At 55.2% G+C, this 21,647-nt stretch overlaps 8 protein-coding genes across 8 annotated transcripts; 4 read left to right on the top strand and 4 right to left on the bottom strand.

Moving 5' to 3' along the window:
- Positions 1-622: 622 nt before the first annotated feature.
- On the top strand, positions 623-3,438 carry UV8b_03353 (uncharacterized protein; the record flags this gene model as incomplete). Its single annotated transcript, XM_043140851.1, has 3 exons — positions 623-757; positions 846-1,202; positions 1,279-3,438. The coding sequence occupies 3 exons, from the start codon at positions 623-625 to the stop codon at positions 3,436-3,438; spliced, it is 2,652 nt and encodes an 883-aa protein (XP_042996785.1).
- A 3-nt stretch (positions 3,439-3,441) lies between these two features.
- Positions 3,442-3,724, bottom strand: UV8b_03352 (uncharacterized protein; the record flags this gene model as incomplete). The annotated part of the gene is made up of 2 exons (XM_043140850.1): positions 3,442-3,562; positions 3,633-3,724. The coding sequence occupies 2 exons, from the start codon at positions 3,722-3,724 to the stop codon at positions 3,442-3,444; spliced, it is 213 nt and encodes a 70-aa protein (XP_042996784.1).
- Positions 3,725-4,553: 829 nt separating this feature from the next.
- UV8b_03351 (uncharacterized protein) lies at positions 4,554-8,170 on the top strand (the record flags this gene model as incomplete). Its single annotated transcript, XM_043140849.1, has 2 exons — positions 4,554-6,306; positions 6,375-8,170. 2 exons carry the CDS (start codon positions 4,554-4,556, stop codon positions 8,168-8,170), a joined length of 3,549 nt encoding a protein of 1,182 aa, XP_042996783.1.
- Positions 8,171-8,395: 225 nt separating this feature from the next.
- UV8b_03350 (uncharacterized protein) lies at positions 8,396-9,459 on the bottom strand (the record flags this gene model as incomplete). The annotated part of the gene is made up of 5 exons (XM_043140848.1): positions 8,396-8,542; positions 8,707-8,960; positions 9,039-9,165; positions 9,284-9,324; positions 9,387-9,459. The coding sequence occupies 5 exons, from the start codon at positions 9,457-9,459 to the stop codon at positions 8,396-8,398; spliced, it is 642 nt and encodes a 213-aa protein (XP_042996782.1).
- A 1,645-nt stretch (positions 9,460-11,104) lies between these two features.
- On the top strand, positions 11,105-11,713 carry UV8b_03349 (uncharacterized protein; the record flags this gene model as incomplete). Its single annotated transcript, XM_043140847.1, has 1 exon — positions 11,105-11,713. The coding sequence occupies one exon, from the start codon at positions 11,105-11,107 to the stop codon at positions 11,711-11,713; it is 609 nt and encodes a 202-aa protein (XP_042996781.1).
- Positions 11,714-13,388: 1,675 nt separating this feature from the next.
- Positions 13,389-15,075, top strand: UV8b_03348 (uncharacterized protein; the record flags this gene model as incomplete). The annotated part of the gene is made up of 5 exons (XM_043140846.1): positions 13,389-13,558; positions 13,641-14,280; positions 14,370-14,741; positions 14,805-14,911; positions 14,976-15,075. 5 exons carry the CDS (start codon positions 13,389-13,391, stop codon positions 15,073-15,075), a joined length of 1,389 nt encoding a protein of 462 aa, XP_042996780.1.
- Positions 15,076-15,873: 798 nt separating this feature from the next.
- On the bottom strand, positions 15,874-18,324 carry UV8b_03347 (uncharacterized protein; the record flags this gene model as incomplete). Its single annotated transcript, XM_043140845.1, has 1 exon — positions 15,874-18,324. The coding sequence occupies one exon, from the start codon at positions 18,322-18,324 to the stop codon at positions 15,874-15,876; it is 2,451 nt and encodes an 816-aa protein (XP_042996779.1).
- A 937-nt stretch (positions 18,325-19,261) lies between these two features.
- Positions 19,262-21,193, bottom strand: UV8b_03346 (uncharacterized protein; the record flags this gene model as incomplete). Its single annotated transcript, XM_043140844.1, has 2 exons — positions 19,262-20,996; positions 21,045-21,193. 2 exons carry the CDS (start codon positions 21,191-21,193, stop codon positions 19,262-19,264), a joined length of 1,884 nt encoding a protein of 627 aa, XP_042996778.1.
- Positions 21,194-21,647: the final 454 nt, after the last annotated feature.

Here is a 21,647-nt window from a genome sequence, read left to right as displayed (position 1 = left end):
CTTCCGCGGCTATCTCGGTCATGGCCATGTTTGTGCAACTAGGGCTGAACACCGCGCGCTTCGTCATGCCACCAGAGAAGGAGCCGTTTTCTCGACGGAGTAATCTGATTAGTTTCTACACCAGCATGGTGCACTCTGCAGCCCTTGTATGGGAAAAGCCTGTGCCTGTACAGCAAGCCTGCACAACAAGCCAGCAATGGCTAATGATGCAAGGGGAAAGCACCCTGCACCCCTGCACCCCAGCACCATAGGATCCGGGGACGGGGTCGGTTGCACGAGGTAATTACCTACCTCGCACGTATCTGGAGTCCTGCACCTCGTTCGGCTTTCGGCGTAGCTTTTTCCACCGGTGTCGAAACTTGACTTTGGTACAGGGGATTTGATCTCCGCTCCCGAAACCACTTGGAGTCGTGACATCGGCTTTGATGACGAGCTCCTCACAAACAACAAGCCTTGCTTCGACGCGGCAAGGTATAAATAGTTCAACTTCCCCTCTCGCATCGTCCTGTTTGTATTATGCTCGGCAATTGGTGATCCCGTTTCCTGTATCGGGTTTTCCGTTCAGAAACACATTCGTTCCTTTAACCTCCATCGTGGCTTTGTTTTCGGGTCAAAGCTCACAATGGTGCGCGCCTCAGTGTTGGCGTCCCTCGTAGCGGCCGCTGCGTCGACCTTGGCAGACAAGGCCAAATCCGACCGCAAAGTCTCCAGGGATATCCTGTCTGGCGCATACATAATCGAGCTGCACAACGGCCAAGTAAGTTGCTTCTCACGGTGGACAAGACATGCCATACCGGAGGACCGATTGGCACGGGGTTGAGATTCGAGTTCTTACAATTTCCTAGGACCATTCCTCGGTTGAGCAATCTATCGGCAAAGATGGCGCAACTCGAATGAAGTTCAATTACGAGCTGTTCAATGGACTTTCAGTTCAAATGCATGATCATGAAAAAGCCAAGGATAAAGCTGCGCAGTTGGCAGCTTTGCCCGCTGTCAAGGCAGTGTATCCTGTCAAGCTCTACCCACAACCTAACCCCAAGGTTGACTGGGTCGCTCCTCCTAATCTTGATTCGTCTGTAGCCTTGGAGTCTTTGCGAGTCGCCCAGGATACCTTTTCGCCTCATGTCATGACGCAAGTCGATAAGCTCCACGCCAAGGGCATCACTGGAAAGGACACGAAACTTGCCGTTATCGATACTGGTGTATGTTCTTGAGCCTTTGCGTCCCTCCACTGGCGGTTCCTCCCACAACACAATCGCTGATGTGATCTCTTCATAGATTGACTACCTGACTGCTGGTCTTGGAGGGTGTTTCGGAAAGGGCTGCCTTGTGTCGTTTGGAACTGACCTTGTCGGTGACTCTTACAACGGCAACAACACTCCTGAACCCGACCCCGACCCAATGGACTGCGCGGGCCACGGAACTCACGTTGCTGGTATTGTTGCTGCCCAGCCCAACAGGCTCGGGTTCACTGGGGTTGCCCCTGGAGTCCACTTGGGTGCTTACCGAGTCTTTGGCTGCAACGGCACCGTTAGTAGCGATGTCCTCATCGCTGCCTACAACCAGGCTTACCAAGATGGCGCCAACATTATCACTTGCTCTGTTGGCTCAGACGGCGGCTGGCCCGAGGACCGGTGGGCAGAGGCTGTCTCACGTATTGTGGAAAAGGGCGTTCCTTGTGTTCTGTCTGCTGGCAACAGCGGTGATCAGGGTCTCTTCTTTGCCGACGACGCTGCGGATGGTCGGCGTGCTACTGCAGTTGCTTCCTTTAACAACATTGACATACCGACTCTCTACTACAATGCCCAGTATCAGATAGACGGTGGCGCAGATTCCGAATTCAAATACGCTTCCGAAGACGAGCCCAATTGGCTAGGTGTCGCTCTCCCTGTCTGGGCCAGCAGCCTTGATCCCACTGTCGCCGACGATGGCTGCAAACCGTTCCCCGCAGACACCCCCGACCTGAGCAAGCACATTGTTTTGATCCGTCGTGGTACTTGCTTTTTTGCAGAGAAAATGGCCAATGCTGTGGCCAAGGGCGCCCAGTACATTATTCTTTACAACAATGTTCGTCCTGGCGCCCTCAACGTCGGCCGCAGCGACGCCACCGGTCCTCCCCCCAAGGCCGCTGCTATGATTGATGCTGCTACTGGAGAATCCTTCATCAAAGTTCTGAAGGCTGGGAAGAAGCTCACCTTGAAATTGCCGAGCCGTCTCACCGTACCGATTCTCGTTTCAGAAAAAAACTCCCTGACGGGCGGCGCTCTCAGCGAATACACCAGTTGGGGACCGACCTGGGAAATGGCTGTCAAGCCTCAGTACGGCGCCCCTGGCGGCAACATTCTTTCCACGTGGCCTCGGAGTAAGGGGGGGTTCGCCGTGCTCTCTGGTACGTCCATGGCGGCCCCTCATGTCGCTGGAATCATTGCCTTGATTCACCAGGTTCGTGGCACCTACGACCCCGGGTTGGTTCAGGACCTTATTTCTGCCAATGCGAACCCGCAGGTCTTCAATGATAAAACCAAGTTCTACGACTTCCTTGCCCCCATCCCCCAGCAGGGTGCTGGTCTAGTACAGGCCTACGACGCTGCCTACGCTACTACTCTTCTCTCACCTTCAAGCCTGTCCTTTAATGACACCGACCACTTTGCCAAGGAGCTCAAGTTCGAGCTAAAGAGTGTCGGCCACGGGCCGACCACCTACAAGATCACCCACGTTCCTGCCATCACCATGTACACCCTAGCCAAGAATTCTAACTACGCCCTGGGATTTCCCAACGAAGCGGTCCACGCTGCTGCTACTCTCAAGTTTAGCGACACTAGCATCACTCTGCAGGGCCACCAGACCAAAACGGTTGCCGTGTCCGCCATTCCTCCCCAAGGCCTAGATTTTAAGCGTCTCGCCCTCTGGTCCGGCTATATTGCTATCAACGGCTCTGATGGAACGTCTCTGTCTTTGCCATACCAGGGTCTTACTGGTTCCCTCTTCAAGTCCACGGTTCTGGCTGCCAATGATACCTGGGTTTCCAAGTCGACTGACGAGGAAGGCAATCCCTTGCCACCCGGTTACACTTTCGTGCTGCCCATGCAGGGTATCGCTACTAACAAGGACTTGCTGCCGCAGATCACAATTAACCAGGCGCTCGGGTCCAGCATTGTTCGGGCCGATGTCGTGCCCATCACCCCGAGCCTTTCCAAGATGACTACCGAACACTGGGGCGTCCGGACCATCGGCCAGCCTTTTGGTTTCCCGATACTATTGGCGACGCGCTCGGTGAGGGGCTACCTCTGGGATGGTCGTCTGGATTCGGGTGCTTTTGCTCCCCCCGGTGAGTACAAGTTTGTCGTGAGAGCTCTTAGAATCTTTGGCGACGCGAGAAAGAAGGAGGATTGGGACGTGAGCACGACGACTTCAATCATCATCAAGTATAAACAGTGATTGTCAAGCGCGGAGGCAGCGCGATGAAGCACAGGATTGTCTCATAATGATTATTGAACTGTAGCGCCCTGTAGCGCCCTGTGGCGATCTTGATGCATCGTGTTGGGAAGGGATCGTAGACACTCTATCCAGTAAGATGTTGAGCACTTGGCGCAGGACAGCCTCCTTTCATGTCCGACATAACAGGTCCTCACCTCATCACACATGTGTTGCGAATAAGGGTCCTACATTCGGTGCCAAAACGTAGCTTCACTCGTGAAACGCAGAGACTCGGTACTTTTCCCATAAGCCCTAAGTGCGAATTTGATCCTATCACCGACTTATGGAATGGAGACGTTGCTGAATACTCCTGAGAAATTCGAGACGAGAGCAATTCGGATGATATTGGCTGTCGGCAGCATAGCCAAAGGTTCCTTCAGCCCGTTCCCAAAGGCCAAATCGTGCTCATGGTGGGTTGCAACGTACAACGTCCTGGCGATGGGGACACAGCGCTGCGTCATGTCACCAATCAGATTCCAGAGCCCCGCAAGTGGCTTCAGGCAGCAGCTTTCTCGGCAAAGTCATTGATTGCATTGCATTGGTCGCCCCTGCCGTTTTATCTGCTAGCAGAAGAAACATGCATTGGCGCCAAATCCCTCTTTGATTCCTCGCCAAACCAATCGACTTCAAACATTTTATCCCAACGTCGTGCCTATCTTGCTCTCTCCATCCATTGCAGGCAGGCAGGCAGCCAGATATCGAAAGTAGGCGGATTGGCTTCCTCTTGCCTCAAATTCGGGAAATTATCTGGCGTCCAATACTTCCCTGCGCTGCCCCTCAACATGATATTTTTCTTCCGTCGTCTTTCGAAAGAATCACGCTTATAGCTAGCTCAAGGAGAAAGACCACCTTGAGAGCACAGAAAGACTCTGGCCCCCCTCCTCAGGAACTGGTTGCCTGGACTGTATAACTCGGATTTCAAGGTCATTACTACGCATGCGAATAAGCTCATCTTGAGAAAGCTGTTGCGTTATGGTGAGCTTAACGCCTGTTGCACTACGGATACGGAGCACCTTCGAATAGGTGCAACTTGTTGAACATTGGGCTCAAAACCCTCTTGAACACTCACGTCCCCAATGGAATGCTTCACCCCGATAGGTGGCTTTCAGCTGCCAATTCAGCGCCGACTCAGCCGTCTCTATAATGATACCAAGAAATCCAGTGATTTTGTCAGGGAGCCCATTCAAAACGACGAAAGACCGGAAATGAAATCGTTGCATCGCAAGCTTCGCATCCAAAAGGATCGCCTGGTGAGCTGGGGGCTGGAGTGGTCGGACCCAAATCAGTCAGCTGAAATAGACGAGTCTCTTTCCAAGGCTGGACTGAGCGAGGTGGTTGGCAGTATAATGTCGACCATTAAGGACATCTTGGCTGAAGCGGAACCGCTGTGGCAGAGCTCCAAGCATGTCACAAGCCGGCCATCCCCTCATCGCAAAGTACCCATCGTCCAGTGGGATAGCGCTCGCTTTGAGGATCTTGTGCGAGACCTGACTGCGTCGATTGACACCTTGTACGATTTGTCCCGGACCAGATCATCCGACTATTTTCCCAGGAGGATGTCGAAAACGACATACAAGTCGCAAAGCACGGATGAATCCCGGCCATTCGAGTCGAGTCGTAGGCAGACACCGCAGCAGATCAACCCAGAGAACCTCACTCATCTTCGATCAAAGCAACAAGACGATGCCGCCATTCCCCTGAGAGAGGTAGTTTTCATGAGCAAGACTGCTTACTCGGAGCTTACTCAAGGGTCAACGACCAGGGAACCTTGGGCCCCCCTTCTTCTTGAATATGCTACATTTGACTCTATTTACTCGGTAACCGGAGTCATGCCTCCCATGTCGAGGTTTGAGAAACTCTCTTCCGCCCTTCAGCAGGAACCCCAGAGGGCCCCCGGGACTTGGACGGGGCTGCCTCGCCTTTTGGGCTATTTTGAGGATATCGACAATTCCAGAATAGGTCTTGTTTACAGGTTTCCCGCTTCTTTCAACCATGGTCCGGTCGAGCGACTGACTCAGCATTCTTTGTACAGCATGCCAACATTGCGCGATTTGCTTACCTGTCAAGAGGAGCCACCACTGGAAGCAAAGTTCAGAATGGCTTATAATTTGACTAATACTATTTTTGACATGCACGCAAGGGGCGTCACTCATGGAAATCTAACAGATTCAAACATATCATTTGGCGAGGAATCCATACAGGCATTTGACGGTCCAAATGCCGAGATTGATGTGCGACGGCCCCTTGTTTCTTCATTCGACTTGTTTCCAGAAGACGGCACTGCAGCTCAGATATCTCCCTGGCGACATCCTCTGGATCCGCGAACTTTACAGTCTTCACTTGGTCAGTCAGCTGATGAGCGAATTCTGGAATTGTATTCGCTTGGCATGGTGTTGCTCTCCATTGGTCTCTGGACAAAACTGGAGACCCTTTGGCCTGACCCATCGTCCATGGTCATCCCAGGGTCAACGTTGGAGCGGTTGGCAACCCGGTGTGGAACTCTCTATATGAAAGCTGTTCAGGCCTGCTGGGACGCAGTTGACAATCAGCTGAACGGGAAAGGCCGCGGTGAGGCCCTCTTATCAATGGTGCAAATGCAGGCTAGCCGGTTTCTGGAGACTTGCTGCATCTTGGATGGTGTAAGTGGTCTGGAACAGCGCTTGAACCAGGAGCTTCGGGAAGTACCGTCTGCCCAGCATCCTGCAGAGTTGAGCGAGGACGCCAAGTCTCCTGCGTGTTATCCAGCGAAGAAGGAGCAAGACAACAGACGATCCGATTCAGCATCCGAAACTGCAGACCATGCAGAATCGGCGGAAGCTGATGCCGGAGGTATTGTGGGCCCAGAGTATTGTTTTCTCCGCACCTCTTCCTCTGCTAACTGTTGTTATGCACACCAGGCAAACAGAAGATGAAGCTTTATCCTCAGGTATCGCTATCACCCGACATTGTTGATAAGTGGAATACTATCTTGATGCCGCAGATTGATCAAGCCTTGCGACACTTTTATCGGAAGCACTCCGAGTCTGTCGAGATCTCGTTGGAGTCCGTTGGACCGAGTCCACATGCAACACAGCCCACCGTGCTGGTGATTTGCACATCAGTTGGCAAAGTTCGGGCCATCCTCAAGAAGCGGCTGGGCGAACTTTTTGATGGCACGACAGGTTTCGGTCTTAAGGTGTGCCGCGGCCATGTCCTTCGATCTCGGCGCCACTCAAAGCCAGTTATTCCATCTATGGCTCGAAAAAATTCCAGCTCAAGCACAAATGGTGGCGACCAGGCGAACGGGGATGGCGAAGTCGCGGCGGTGAACCCGGCATATCAGGAGCGCCCAGGGAATGGGGCTAGTATTGGTGCTTGGATTGGTGACCGACATCTGCCTCCAGTGAGCTTTGGAGGTCTCATCTTGGTGGATGATAAACCGTACGGCATGACGGTTCACCATATGCTGGATGATCCAGACGGTGATGCCATCCAGAACGAAACCCTCCGCAGCAGCGCTGGACTTGATGGCTACGGCTGGTATGCCGAATTCATGGAGAGCAGCCAGGATGGTGATGACTTTGCCTACGAGCTGTCTGATACTGAATCAGAAGCATACTCGGAAACGGACATAACAAGCGACCAAAGTGATGATGATGAGGATGACGAGCAAGAGGGGACAAACAAGTTTGAGCCTGGAGACACTCCTGGCATTGAACCAGGATGTGGGGAAGGGTATATTATTACGCAACCTGCTTTGGATGATGTTGAAGAAGGGTTTTATCCTTGTGCTGAGACAGAAGACGAAGATCACTTGGACACGTTTACTCTGGGAGAAATGTATGCTTCGAGTGGCATCCGCCGCAAGCAGGCCCATGGCCTGACTCACGAAGTGGACTGGGCTTTGTTCCAGTTTGCGGATGGACGCCTTCCGAGCGACAACTTGATTCCTCGATTTGACGACGGATGCCCAAACACCACGGCCGCCCATGCCGGCTCTCGCAAAGAAGCCGGAAGCCTTCGGCCGACGAGCCTGGCCCCTTCATCAACGCTGCCGGGGATGGAGGTGCAGTGTTTGGCGCGCACTAGTGGATTGCAAACGGGTCTTATTCTGCCCACCTTGACAAGCGTCAAAATCTACGGTCGGTGCTCACCAAGCCACGCATACCAGGTTGCCCATACACCAGTGACCAGAAGTGCCGGCAATAAGACCCTGCACAACATACCACTGGGCATTCCCGGCGACAGCGGAGCATGGGTAGTAAGTCGTCAAGACGGCCGATTGTGCGGGCATGTCCTGGCCTGGAGTCAGCGCAAGCGTGTTGCCTATATTAGCCCGATGGATGTTCTCTTGCTAGATGTGGCTGCCACCCTGCACGCCTCTGAAGTTCGTCTACCAGGCGGAGAACCGGTGGTTTCAGTGCAAGATGCCGACCAGGACCAAGACGTCGGGAAAGCCAAGAAGGATGAAGATTCGGATGCCTCGGCCGAGGATGAAGAGGATGAAGCGGCGGAGATGGCGGCGGAGATGACGCCGGCAACCTGGCAGGTACAGGCTGATAGCTCACGGGCAGCAGCATACATTCCAAGCTCGAGTAACCAGGAATCACCGAAACCCTTGCGATTCGAGACGTCGGGCGAGCTGCCCGGGCTGGCAGGTCGACTGAAAGATGCAAAGATTGGTCGCACGCCGAGGATAGGAGTAAGCGGGTGACGCCGGAGAGGGCACAATCGGTTGGCTGTCTTGCAGATGTTGGGCGGAGTTTTCCAGTATACCCTGTGTTTTGTTCGGAATGGTTATTTCAAAGTGGGCCAAGTCAACTGGTTGGACTTGTCTTGAGTGAAACGAAACAGCATGATGGCGGGAACGCGTTTCTTTTCTTTTTTGCGTCTCTATAAGCACGATTCGTCCATTGACCTGCCGGAGACGAAGCAAAGTCTACATAAAGTCGTCCTCCCAGCTGGCGTCCCTATGTTGATTACTCGTGGCGGCCATGTTCTCCTCGGTAAAAATGTCATCGTACGCATGGTCCTTTTGCCATTTCCTTTCTTTCCACTCTTGCGCCTGCTTGGCTTCTTCTTTTTTCTGCAACGGTGTCAGCTAGCCCCCCTTTGACCAGGATAACCAGTCACTCGGTGACGGAGATGTGCTTGTTGCTCTTGTAGAGCATGTGCATGTGCAGGCGCGTGCGCATGGATGGGAGGTCAAGGGGGGGGGGAATTGCACAACGAGTGTAGGGCCTTACGCACCCTGGCTGTCTGCGCCTCGTTCTCCCTCCTCCTCAGCTCCTTCAGCATCTCGTCCCGCTCGTGCTTCAGATCAGGCTTCCTCTCCACCTTTGTCTTGTTGAGCCTGTTGACGATGGGGTTCTCGCGCGCGGGGACAAGCACGCGCCTCACTTGGCGGGGGTCCTTGAAGCACACCTGGCCGACGTCCATGGAGCCGTCCTTTTTGAGGTTCGCCCAGGGGGTGTATATCACGGCCACGTTGTCCTTTTTATTGCCTATCTCTCAAACTGTGTCACCAGCCGCGGGGGCCCGTAGCGTGCGTGCAATGCGGTGCGGTGCGGTGCGGTGCTCACCCTCGATGGAATTCGCCTTGGTCAGCTGCGCCAGGTCCGTGAGGAGATGGTCGGGGAGGGCGTCCCACGCTTGGCCGTCGTGCATGCGGAGGTAGACGTGCGCGCTGGAGAGCTTGTCGACGTGGAACTGGGGAGTTGCGCAGTGTGCGTGAGCGCGAGCGCGAGCGTGAGCGTGAGCGTTGTGCGTTGTGCGTTGTGCGTATGGAGGACAGGAGAGGAAGAGAGGGGGGGGGGGAGGCGCGCACCCAGACGTCTTGTTCCCAGCCGTATTTGATGAGGTCCTCATCTGCACAGGGTTTAGCGGGTGATCGTGGGGGGGAAGGGGGGGGGGAGGAGGCGTGAGCGTACTTTCGTATTTGTCTTTGCCGACGTAGATGAAGGCTGGGGGCTGGACGGTCGTGGAGGTGAAGTAGTAGACCATTGTGTGCGGCGGGTGTCGTGTGTCGTGCCGGTGGGTTGGGATGAGGGCGGGATTTGGTATCGCTTTCATGACGGGAGTGAAGGGCTTGGAGGGGGAGGGCTTGGCTGGTTGGCAGGCACGTTGCATGCTGGCGCGTGATTGGCTGCACCACGTCGGGGTGGTGATCCAACCAGTTGACAGTCGTCTTGGCTGGCGGGTTGCCCCAACTGTCAACCGCGACAACTCAAACTTGTGTGGGACGACGTCACCAAGGAAGGCCCAGTATCACGCTGGCTTTTCCTTCGAAAAGTCAACATCATTGTGCGTGTTTGCCATGTACGTATATTAATTGCCTCGAGGAAGAATATTTACACAAACGACTTTTCCCCAGTCCACGGCCGACTCGGAGGATGACGGGGCCTGCTGTACGGCCTTGCGGAGGAATGCGACGACTGGCCACTCCGCGGTCCCGGATAGCAGCTGTGCCTGCCGCCCGTCGTCGTCGCTGTGCCAGGGTGGGGGGTTCGTAGATGGCTGCGAGTTGCCGTCAAGCGTTTACTATCTTCCGGGGTTGGGGAAGACTCGTGTGAGGGTCAGTCGAGTTCTCGTTGGCGGTAAACAAGCAACTCGTCTCGGGTGAGCAGCTCGCCTGTAGCGAGGACACGGAGGGTACGGACCACAGCCCCCGATTCCAACATTTTGCAGTGTCCAGGCGCGAGGATTCAGTCCAGTAGCAAAGCGTAGTCTGGGTCGTGGGTGTTCGGGAAAGACTACTCTGCCATGCGAGATTGCCGAGAGAGAATAACGACGGGGATGGCAGGCGGAAAGGTGAGCACGTCTGGTCTGGTTGGCGTTGGGTTTCCGAATGACAAGATTGCGGGAAAGAAGTCGCGGGAGCGGTTATATGGCGGACAGGGGTTGAGGTGACCGTCGGCAAGGTGAGTAGCTGGCCATGGCTCTGCCGCTATGAAAACGGCATGCGTCGCTGCGGCTGGCAAAGCGAGCAGCGAACTCAAAAGACCAAAGGTTTGCACTTGGCCCTGTGATGGGAGGCAGGTAGGGAATAGCTTGGGTACTGGTACATGTATGTACCTGTTGCGTTCGTCGCATGCCAAACAAGGACCCGGTGGTAGTGTCCGATATATGGTGCCAACACGGCTCGACTTGACGGGGGCAATAGAATTGTATGTTTGCTACGTACTCCCTACTTGTGGAATCTTTCATTCTTGATGCCTTTGGGTTCGTCTCACGTGCGAGTCCTACAATGGCGTCTGCCACTGCGCACTGCGCACTGCGCACTGTGCTGGTACGGCGCTGCATGCTTTCGTCTCGCAGGTTGCTTCCGTGCAATGCAATGCAGATTGCAGATTAAATGCACCAGTTAGTTGCGTGCAAAAGTTTATCCGCAATGCCTAACTCATGCTTTGATATCGGTTCATCTGGCAAACTCTGTCCCAACTTGGATGATCAACTGCGGGAATAAAAACTCAAGAATACAGGCTGCGTCGTCTCCCGCAATGTCGCGGCATCCAAGACACCCCTTTTTTTTTTCTTTCACCTTGATCTGCTGGTCCCATAGTGACGGGAAAGAAGATACAGACGGAAAGCAGCACAGAGAGGAGAGAAGAGAAGAGAAAGGCTTGGAACCTAGCGAGAAATTACGAAAATGCGCATCCTCCGTCTTCTGGCCGCATCGGCCCTCGTCGCCGCCGTCCCCTACCCAAGCTCGAACCTGAAGCGCGTGCCCGAGGGCAACGAGGTCATTGACCTGCAGCTGCAAGCCGACGAGAAATTCCGCTGCAACATGTGCTCCAGGGTGCAGAAGATCTACGTCACGTCGCCCGTGGACACAATCTGCACAGGCGAGTTCTGCGGCGGCGACGAGGAGCACGCGTTCGTCCGGTGCCGGCGCGGCACGCAGCACCGTGACAACGGCAAGCCGGCGCGCGTGTACGACATCCAGGGCACGGTGGGCAACTCCACCAACAAGAAGTTCTGCCAGCAGTTCTACAACCACCTCTCCGCCAAGTGCAACCAGGGCCACGACTTGGCGAGCGACCCCGACGCGGTCCACCTCAAGTGCACCGAGGTGTACCGCGACGAGTATCCGCTCAAGTTTTCGGCGTTTCTGGAGCTTCGCGCGTGGGACGACGAGACGGACAGGTGTGTTGCGAGGGGCTGGAGGGCCGGGTTCAAGGGGACGGATGTGAACTGGCTGGGGGCGAGGGGCTGCCATGAGCCCGACGAGGAGAAGAAAGAGGAAGCGCGAGGATGAAAGGGAGGACGGGATGGGGAATGGAGTGGGATATCGAGTGTCCAAGAACAGAGAGCAGATGAGGTTGTGAGCCGGCAAGAAACCAGACGAGGGTGCGGAATGCTTGGTACCGAATATGCGTAATAGTGTTGCTCAATAACCACGAGCTGATTGGTGTAGCCCAGAGGTGTCGACTCTCGAGTGCCACTTCCCAACTGCCCAGCTTGGGTACCTACCGAGTACTTGCCATCACAGTATATGAAGTCCGATAACGCCGGCGCTTTGCGTGGCGTCGTCGCATTTTAGTGCCAATAACATAGCACTTCTGTTTATTAGATCCATTCATGTGTGGGATTTGTTTGCCTACCAAGTGCGGAGTACCGAGTACCTCGGACACCTGCAATCGGAGAGCACCACCTACCTGGTAGGTGGTTGCCCGCGGCCCGCGTGCAGCGTGCCTAACCCAAGTTCCTGCATGGTAGCGGGAAAAGACCCCGAATTCGCTGATACCGCCGGGCAACGTACCATGTTCCCACAGGCCGCCGTCAACGCGAATAAAGGCAATTGGGCTGCATCGAGGTGATTAGGTTGCATTTCTGGCGCCTGCCTCTCCGCCTGCCCGAGATGAGCGGAAGCTACCTACCTTACCTAACCTATCTACCTGCTACCTACCTCTAATCTAAGGTACCTAAGGTAGGTCAGGTCTGGTAGTTGGCCGGCGCGCACGGTTGGCATCAATTGCATAAGGTAGGTAGGTACTGCTCTCGGGGTACGGAGTACATGGGTTGGCAGTCACCTGTCGGTTTAGGAGGTCTGGTAGGTACCTAGGCAGGTAGGTAGGTACTTTGTTAGCAACATCCGCCTTGGATGTACTCCCATTCTCCGTACTCCATTCTCCGTGCTCCATTCTCCGTGCCCCGTACCTCCAGCTCCTCAAACTGACATGACCGAAAGAAATATATCCTTCGATTGACTCGTGAACCACTCCTTCTACTCCATCCGTACCAGGCTGACGCCGTCAAAGCCACCGCCTGCACCACACACCACCTGTGACGTCAAACAGAGGTCAAACAGAGGTGAGGATGCAGACTGGGCCGGACGGCATCAGCTTGCTTCTCCTCACCAGACCCTTTCCTCCCGTTCCCGTGGTTCGCCGACGCCCAGGCAAGCCTGTCGGAGCTGCTAGCTGCTAGCTGCTAGCTGCTGGCACCTGCTGTGCAGCTGCTGCAGCTGCCAGCCTGCAGCATGCCATGCAGATGGCCCCACCCCGCCGGATCTGCCTCCCCTTGTCGCGTCCGACCTCGCCGCCTTCGATGCGAGTTTTTCGCCTCCACGACGTGCTCAAGGTGCATCACGAGCTTACCACTGTCTGGTATCCCCCCAACATGTCGTCTCGTTCCTCCCGCCCATCTCGACTTTCCCTTTCCAACACCCCCGTTGCCGAGTACCTTCCGCCACCGCCGGCGTACCCGCGGGATTAAAATCGACCGCCGCCCCTTTTCTCTGGCGACACCTACCTTACGCAAAAACCCCTCCCTCGTGCCTTTTCTTGTTGTTGCTGCTGCTGCTGCTGCTGCTGCTATTGTTTGTTATTCTACCACGCGCGTACCGAGTACCCCGCCATCGTTACCCCTCCCTTCCCTGGTCCTCGCACAAGCGCAGCTCTTGCTGCTGGTGCAGCTTGCCAGCCGACATCATGGCCGCCGACTTTGAAGCTGTCCTAAAGGCCAAATATCCCGCCAAGGCGCACGCAAAGCGCGTCGTTGACCTGATCCGCAAGACCGTCCCTGATGCCAATGGCGTCATCTACTTGGAAGCTCGCATGACCAAGATGCAGGAGGACAATGATTCCCCCGAGCACTTTCGGTGCGTCGTCGGCTTGGACCGGCTTGGACCGGCTTTCTCGTACGGAGCGGTTGCAAGCCCAAGACGCTGACGTGCTGCGCAGTCAACGCCGATACTTCTACTACCTCACTGGCTGCAACGCGGCCGACTGCTACTACGCCTATGATATCCAGTCCAGCAAGTCGATCCTCTTCATCCCCCCCATCGATCCCGACGAAGTCGTCTGGTCCGGACTCCCGCTCACCATCGACGACGCCTTGAATCAATTCGACGTCGATGAGGTGAGACTCAGCAACGAGGTCAACGCCACCCTTGCCCACCTGGCCAAACAGAACCCCGACTCGACCGTCTTCACCATTGCCAACCAGGTTTCCGATCATGTCACCTTTCTCGAGTTTGCCAGCAAGGACTTTGAGACGGTCAAGCCCGCCATCGAGGCGTCGCGCGTCTTCAAAGACGAGTACGAGGTCGCCATGATCCGAAAAGCCAACCACATTGCCAGCCACGCCCACCGGGCAGTCATTGACCGTGCCAAGGTTGCTGCCACCGAACAGGAGCTGTATGCCACTTTTCTGGAGCGTTGCGTCTCCCGCAGCGCCCCCGAGATGCCATATCACCCCATCGTGGCCTCTGGCAGGGCCGCCGCCACTCTCCACTACACTGATAACAATGCCCCGTTGAGCGGCAAACTGAACCTGCTAATCGATGCTGGCTGCGAGTGGAACAATTATGCCTCGGACATTGTGAGCCATCCTCGACGTCCCCCGAAACAACCCAGCCACGCTTTGCCGTTCCCTCCACACTGCCAATGAGCTGACTCTTGTGGCCCCAGACGAGAACCTTTCCTCTCTCGGGCAAGTTCACCAAGGAGTCGAGAGACATTTACCAAATCGTCCTGAGGATGCAGAGAGAGACGACTGAGCTTATCAAGGGCGGCGTCATCTGGGACCATCTCCACCTCCGTGCGCACCAGATTGCCATCGAGGGCTTGCTGGCTCTCGGCATTCTCAAAGGCGACGCGCAAGAAATCCTCGACGCCCGGACAAGCGTTGCCTTTTTCCCCCACGGCCTGGGGCACTACCTGGGCATGGACACTCACGACACTGGCGGCAATGCCAATCCCAAAGACAAGGACAAAATGTTCCGCTACCTCAGATTGCGCGGCCACGTTCCTGCTGGGGCTGTTGTCACTGTAGAGCCGGGCGTAAGTGTGGACGCTCTCCGCAACCGTTGGCTTAGCCCTGTTTTTGACGCGGGAAAACAACAGATTTATTTTTGCCGCTTCATCATCAAGCCGTATCTCGACGATGCCCCCCACAGCAAATACATTGATGCCAATGTGCTCGAAAAGTACTGGGATGTCGGCGGTGTTCGGTAAGTCTAGTCTAGCTGGTCACGTGCGTTCAAGGGCCGAGGCGGGTCGCTAAGTAGACTGCAGACTCGAGGACAACGTCTACGTGACAGAGAAAGGGTGCCAAAACTTGACGACGGCGATCAAAGAGATCAGCGAGGTGGAGGCAGCGGCAGCTCGATCATAAGTTGGGTTATGAATTTCAGTAATGTGGTAACGTGTCGACACGATCCTGTATGAAACCTGCGCTATATTGCCCTGTTGGCTAGAGTTTTTTTTTTTTTTTTTTTTTTTTTTTTTTTTTTTTTTTTTTGGAACTGTACCTGGACCGGATTGTAAATGGCTGCTGCTCTTGTCTTGTCCTCACTAGCAACCTTTTGGCCAATGGCACTTAATCGACCTGCTTGCACCTGTGGTTGCGCCCGGTAACGCCTAGCTTCCCAAGTCCATGTTCATGGCAGGCAACATTGAACAAAGGTGCGTAACGCCCAGCCCCCCTGCATGACCCGGGGCAAGCCAGCTGAACTGCCAAAGGACAGCCAGATGCAGCTGCGGATTCAAACCAGCCGACCGACATGACTTACCTCGTCTGGAAGCACAGTGCGATGGGAGCTGCACCCGGAGCGTTCGTTGCCTTTGATCTGGGAAACCCAGATACAGCCGCTCTGCTCTGGCTGCTCTAGCATCGGGAACTTTGATGGATGGCAAGGATCGGATTGACAAAGATGCCGGGCAGGGGTCAGAAGCAGCCTGCGCCTAGGCCCGTCTCCTCTGGGTATCGGGATTCAAGCAACAAGCAGCAACCCCGAGTAGGGGTTGGCAACTCGCTCCAATCGCCGCCTTTCGCTGCGGCAATCCGAGTCAAAGACAAAAGGTGGTCGGCAAGAAAAAAAAAAAAAAAAAAAAAAAAACCAGGGCGCCAGACAGTTGTGCAGCATCGCGTGCGCTCCCATCCACGGCCGGCACACGTGCCTGGCTTGGCCGATCAAAAGCCGCTCGCAAACTCCTCCGGCGAGAAGACGCACTTGACGACTTGCCCAGCCTCCCTCAACCCCCCCATGTCCACCCCCATCTTGCCCACCCGGTTCCCCCACCAGTCGAGGCGGATATCCCACTTCTGCAGCGTGAAAAACATGGCCAGGCCCGCCATGCCGATGGCCGCCGTAAACGAGCTCGTCATGACGTAGGCGTACCTCTCCCACCACAGCAGATGGCGCCTCTTGACGAAAAAGTTGAAGAACAGGGCCAGCATCACCGTGCCCTGCATGTAGCTCCAGTTGAACGGCGACCAGCACATGGGCCCGGCCAGGAACACCGGGACGTTGACGTTGCGCAGCCACGATGTGCGCCACCGCCGGTGCAGCAGATGCACCAGCACGGGGAGGACGGCTCCGGCGGGAACGGCGTATACCAGCTTGGCATACGGTCCGTCGGGCCCGAACAGCCGCCGCGGGCCGATGACGCCCCAGATGACCGAGGCTTTGAAGAAGCTGTACGCGTGCGGGCAGGTAAACCGGTCCTTCTGGCTCTCGGTGCACAAGTCCTCCATGTTGTCGAGGACCCAGTGGTTGACGGCTAGGGAGACGAAGCCCGCGATGAGGGTGGCGTACACCTGCGCCGCGAATGCCCACCGCGGAGGGATCTTCCCGTAGTGCGCCAGCTTGAGGTCGGCTGTGAAGTTCAGCGACTGCGACGTGGACATGAAGCTAAACATTTTGAACATCATGTTGGGAACGGGCTTTCCCTCCAGGACGTAGCCGCCCAGCGCGAGCGCGAGGATGCTGGTTGGCACCTCCATGTTTGTAATGGCCCACAACATGCCCAGAGGGATCTGGACGAGAATGGTGAAGCCGACAGCTACGACGATGCCCCATATCGGCATGCCGGTTGGCCACATGCTGACGGATACACACGCCAGGATAAAGGACAAGACGAGGATGCCGAGGTACCACCAATGCGGACACTCCTTGTACGCGCACATGAGGCGGTTTTGCACGTCGGTAAACTCCTCGCACCGAGGCTTCCTAGACGTGAGCGACTTGACACCCGTCGTGATGGCCTTGCGGTAGTGCAAGCAGATGTAGGCGGGGATGGAGGCGTACATGGCGAACAGCGAAACGTAGTTTAGGATCTGCATGGTCGACAGCCAGGGAATGCTGTAATTTCTGTACGCCGCCTGATCGAGAGTCATGTCCGCCTTCAGAACCCGATGAACGTTGTAGACGTTTCCCTTGTTGTCGTATATCTTGTTGGTATTGATGGGCAAATGGGCCCCGTTCCACACGTTGTTGAAGTAAAGAAACGGCGCGACCAAGAACCCCGTCAAGGCCATGCCCGCAGCGAGATTCATAATGGTGAAGAGCGGCGTGATGATGGGATCGCCAAGGTAGGTGGCGATGTTCCAGTCGAGCGTGGGAAGCGGATTGATGCCCAGGCCGCAGCTTGCTCCGGTGATGATGGCCAGCACCACGCTCCGAGGCGAAATCCACGTTATCCAGTTGAACAGCGCGAGCGCCTGGAACAAGTAGTTCGGGACCCAGTAGTAGACGAACATGGCGGAGAAGCAAAGGACGAAGAAGCGGTAGCGAGACATGGTCCACCCGTTTACAGCCGCCCTGGCATTCTGACCGTGGTCCTTGTGCAAGGCCTTTGTGAGGGCGATGATGGCAAGAGGCCGCTGCCAAATCATGGCAGGCGGGTAGACCAGAAACCGCCTGGCCATCCCGGCACAGCCGTATCCCATCAGCTGCGTGGACAACAAGGTGCATACCTGCCAGGGGATGCTATTGGCCAGCGTGGTTTCGCCGTAGAAGACGGGTAGCTTGAGCACCTGCACGATGCTGTTGATGTACGCGCCCGACAGACGCGCCCCAAAGGTGACGTTCCCCATCATGGCAATGAGCAGGTGTTCCTTTTGGGTAAAGGGGCCCGGGTTGAGGGAGAATGCCCACCATGTGCCCTGACCAAAGGTGCGAGCGGGCAAAGCCTTGGCCAGGAGGACGCCAAAGGGCATGCTGACGAGCTGCACCATGTAGGGGGACATGTTTATGGTGGGCATGCGCAGCGCAAAGAACTGCTCAATGGCGGAGCCGGCAATGCTGAAGATGGTCCCCATGACGAAGACGCGGAACGTGGCTACGAGTTCGGTCGGGTCGTCGGTTGCGTCCACGACGGCGCGTACTTCTGCGTAGGCGCTGTGATTGCGAGCCAGCGCGTTGTGCTGCTCAATGTCTGCCATGAGGCCTTGGGCGGATTCCAAATCCGTCGTGTGGGAGTGTCGGAGAAACTCGCGGGCGCGGTCGACGAGGCCCTGAGGGAAGTTGTAGTCCATCTCGTTGTCGGCGATGAACCTCCTGAGGGCCGTCAAGGTCGCGCCATCCGGCGCGTTTCCAGATGCCTCGGTGGCAGCGTCGCCTTTCTCGGACGAGGCGCTCATTATGCCAAGAGTGTTTGATGCGACTCGAGCTGGCAAGTCCCGGTTGAAGCCCGTTTCCACAGTTGAGCAATAACAAGGAGCGGGAGCTCATTCTTTTCTTTCCCAGGTTTCCTCGTACATTGACCATGACCCAGCGACGGCAACTGCCTTCGCCTCTGATGGAACTCTTTTCTGCACCAAAGAAACTTGGGTTTCTTGGTGCGCCAGCATGCAGCAAGCAGGCTTATGCACCGCCAAAGTTACCCAAGCCACGATGTCCCAGGTGCAAAAGCATCCTTGCCCGTCTTTGGCTCCAAGGGCCGCCGTATTATCGCGTCTCGACTTTCGTCCCCGTCAAGATTTCCATCGGCAGGCCACTATTTCCAACTTGACGAAATCCCCCTGGCCTGCGTGGACAAGCTTGCCCATCGTTTCCGTCGTGGCCGCTGGTGGCGTTGAGAGTAGTTCGGCCTAGAGTGCTGGGTGAAATACCCATGTATTGGAGCATCAACGGGGCGCCGTGGCTGGCTCATCATCGTCGAACTGAAGGATTGAGGTTGGGCTAAAAAGAGGTGCGTCCACCCAGTGCGAAATCAAACGAAACGCGCGGGTGCCAGGGATACTGGCAGCCAAAACGGGAGATCGGCAAGCCAATGGCTACCTTTTATTCGATGAGATCTTCGATTTCGATCCACCACGCAAAGTCTGCCGCATGAATTTTCCACAATACTTTGTCCAGAGCGCAAAACAAGCCAACGAGGGAAACACTAAGAATGATGCCCGTACAAATCTAGATGCTAATGCTAGGTTTCATCATGCAATCGCCCAAGGAAAGTCTTTGCCTGCAGACACGGCCGCAGCTTGTAGCTTCCCGCTCCATCGAAGCCACTTACCGTAGTAGATCAGGTAGAGTAAACGCCATGGTCATAAGCGGTACCCTCCCTGATAAGAGAAATATCTAGAATGCATACTCCTCCACGTGCAGATATATCCCCTGCGCACCTGTTCCCTTGTGCACTGCCCGCTCATCACTCAACCTGCTTACGCAGTTCCTCGTCCTTGCAACAATCTCCTTCCCACCGCAGACCACAACAGCTGTTTCTCCCCACGCCTGTGCAACAGGCTCTCTAATCAGCGTCTCGATATCCGGCCTGCTGCTGTACTCCTTCTCTAGCTCAATTGTACATCCGCTGTCCCGCGAATTACTCGACGACGGGGGATTGCAGTCCATTTCTCGAGGATCGTCTGTGATTCTTGCGGTTCCATAGCACGAGCGCCCTGGTTTTTCGGTCGACGTCGGTTCTTCCGAGTCGTCGGCTTGACCATGGTGGCCAAACTGAACGAGTGGTACGCCGCAGTCGCGGTTACAAGATGCACCTGTGATACAGACGTGTAGTCTTACCTCAATGCCCTTCTCTCGCGCTGTTCCGGCTGCTTCGCGTGCTCTCTCCACGTAATAATCCAACTGCTCTGAGGACTTGGCCACAAGCGTGGCTTCAATCCGACGCACACATGTTCCACGGGACGTGTTTGCGACGTCCTCAAGGATGGGCAGCGTGAAACTGGCTCCCGTAGAGGCACCTATGAGGACGAGGGTTTCAAAAGCGTTCCAGTTGGTAGTTACTCCAAAGGGACCTAGGATAAACCCAGTGAGATATCGGGTGGGATTCTTCACGGCGAAGCTGTGAAGGCGTTTTGAGAATCCACTGTGAGCTCGAATAATGAGCTGTATGCTGTTGCAGCAGCATGATTTGCTGTAGCCTTGGTGGGCACAGGCAATCGTATATGGGTGAGACTCGATGAGTCCCAGCCGAGGGATCCAGAGATAAATGTGCTGTCCGGCATGCCACTTGAAGTGGGCGTCCTTGACAGTCAGTAGAGTTATGGAGTCGCCGACAGCTCGTGCTGAGATTTCATGTCCCAGACGCTTCATCCCTTGGCACCTTGAAGTGTCCCTCTTGAATTGCACATTGTGCCAACCAGTTAGCGTCCATCTTACCGCCCTGTCTGCAGCCAGAAAGCCGATTGACATCCACAGCAGGTACATCGCGTTGGCAGGGATATGGTAAGTCAGCAGGACAAGCATGGCCACGGACGAGAGTACATGCTGAACCAACCAGATTTCGTACACCATTCTACGAATGGGCACCAAACCCACGATTACGTTGAAAAGCAGCACGCCCCATGCGCCCAGGCCGTACTTTACCAAAGGCATCATTTGAAGCTCGTATTGAACAAAGTCTGCTCGCACCCATTCCGTCCAAAAGTGCCATCCATGGACGGTCGCCGTTATGAACATGGTTCGACTGACCCATCTATGCAACCAGTTCAGCCGTTCATGACTGCTTCCAATGAGGAAACCGATCATGTTGAACTTCATGGACAGCAGAAAGACCAAGGGAAGCTGCATGATGCTGACCCACGCGTTGCGGTATCCAATGCGTTCCCAATAATACGCGTCGTCTTTGACTGCGTTCCATGTCATGAAGTAGGCAATCATGGCCCAATACGACAGCAAGACTATTATTCTTCCAAGAGGTGGTGGAGTAGCCCATCGAAAGCCAGGCTTGGAGACGTAGAACTGGGGATGGCTTATTTCGCGGACGATTGCCGTCGCGGTGGCCCACAGCTGGGCAATGTAGCTGTCTGGTCTGGTGGCCACTTCAATCGAAATCGTTTCGCATGCTTTTATTCTGTGCAGGGTTAGACCTAGCACAAGGGGTTTGCTCGTCGAAACGCACCTCTGTTTCCCACTGTAAATCTCAATGCCTCGGATGACAGCCAGGAAGCCAATCACGCCTGCCAACACGTACCAAAAATCACGGGCAAAGGTGTAGTTGATATCCATTCCCAAGCCCGGATCATCATTGTGCATATGCCCCATGTCCATCTTGACTGACGTTATAGTTTGTGATGCTAATGATTGTCGTGCTTGGAGAAGAGTTGTCGTATCCGACTTCGCAGGTGTATTCAAAGTGCAGCGTTTATCATCAGTAATACGCGAGATGCGAATGCGGAATTCTCACTGTAAGCCCTTCTGAAAGAATGATTACGGATTCCGTCTTAACCTTTGGTAGAGAGGCGAATGACCAGGTCAGCCATGCGCAGGACATTGGCAGCGCCTGGGAAAATCACTGGATAATAGTTTCGGCATCTGCGATGCTTCGACCGTCAAGGTGGTGGAATTGAAGCGGTTTATTCAACGTTGAGAGTCGGTGCCGCTGTATACATCAAGCAATTTAGTCGTAGTTTAGCTGACGCAAATCTCCTCAATTAAAAAGAATCTTATCCACGGCAGGACGTCAGGTCAGACGTTAGTTTGATAATGCTCGAACTCGAATCTG

This window comes from Ustilaginoidea virens, chromosome 3 (assembly GCF_000687475.1).
Source record: "Ustilaginoidea virens chromosome 3, complete sequence".
Lineage (NCBI taxonomy): Eukaryota > Fungi > Ascomycota > Sordariomycetes > Hypocreales > Clavicipitaceae > Ustilaginoidea > Ustilaginoidea virens.
The sequence above is the reverse complement of the archived record's forward strand: the minus strand, read 5'-3'. Positions and strand labels throughout refer to the sequence as shown.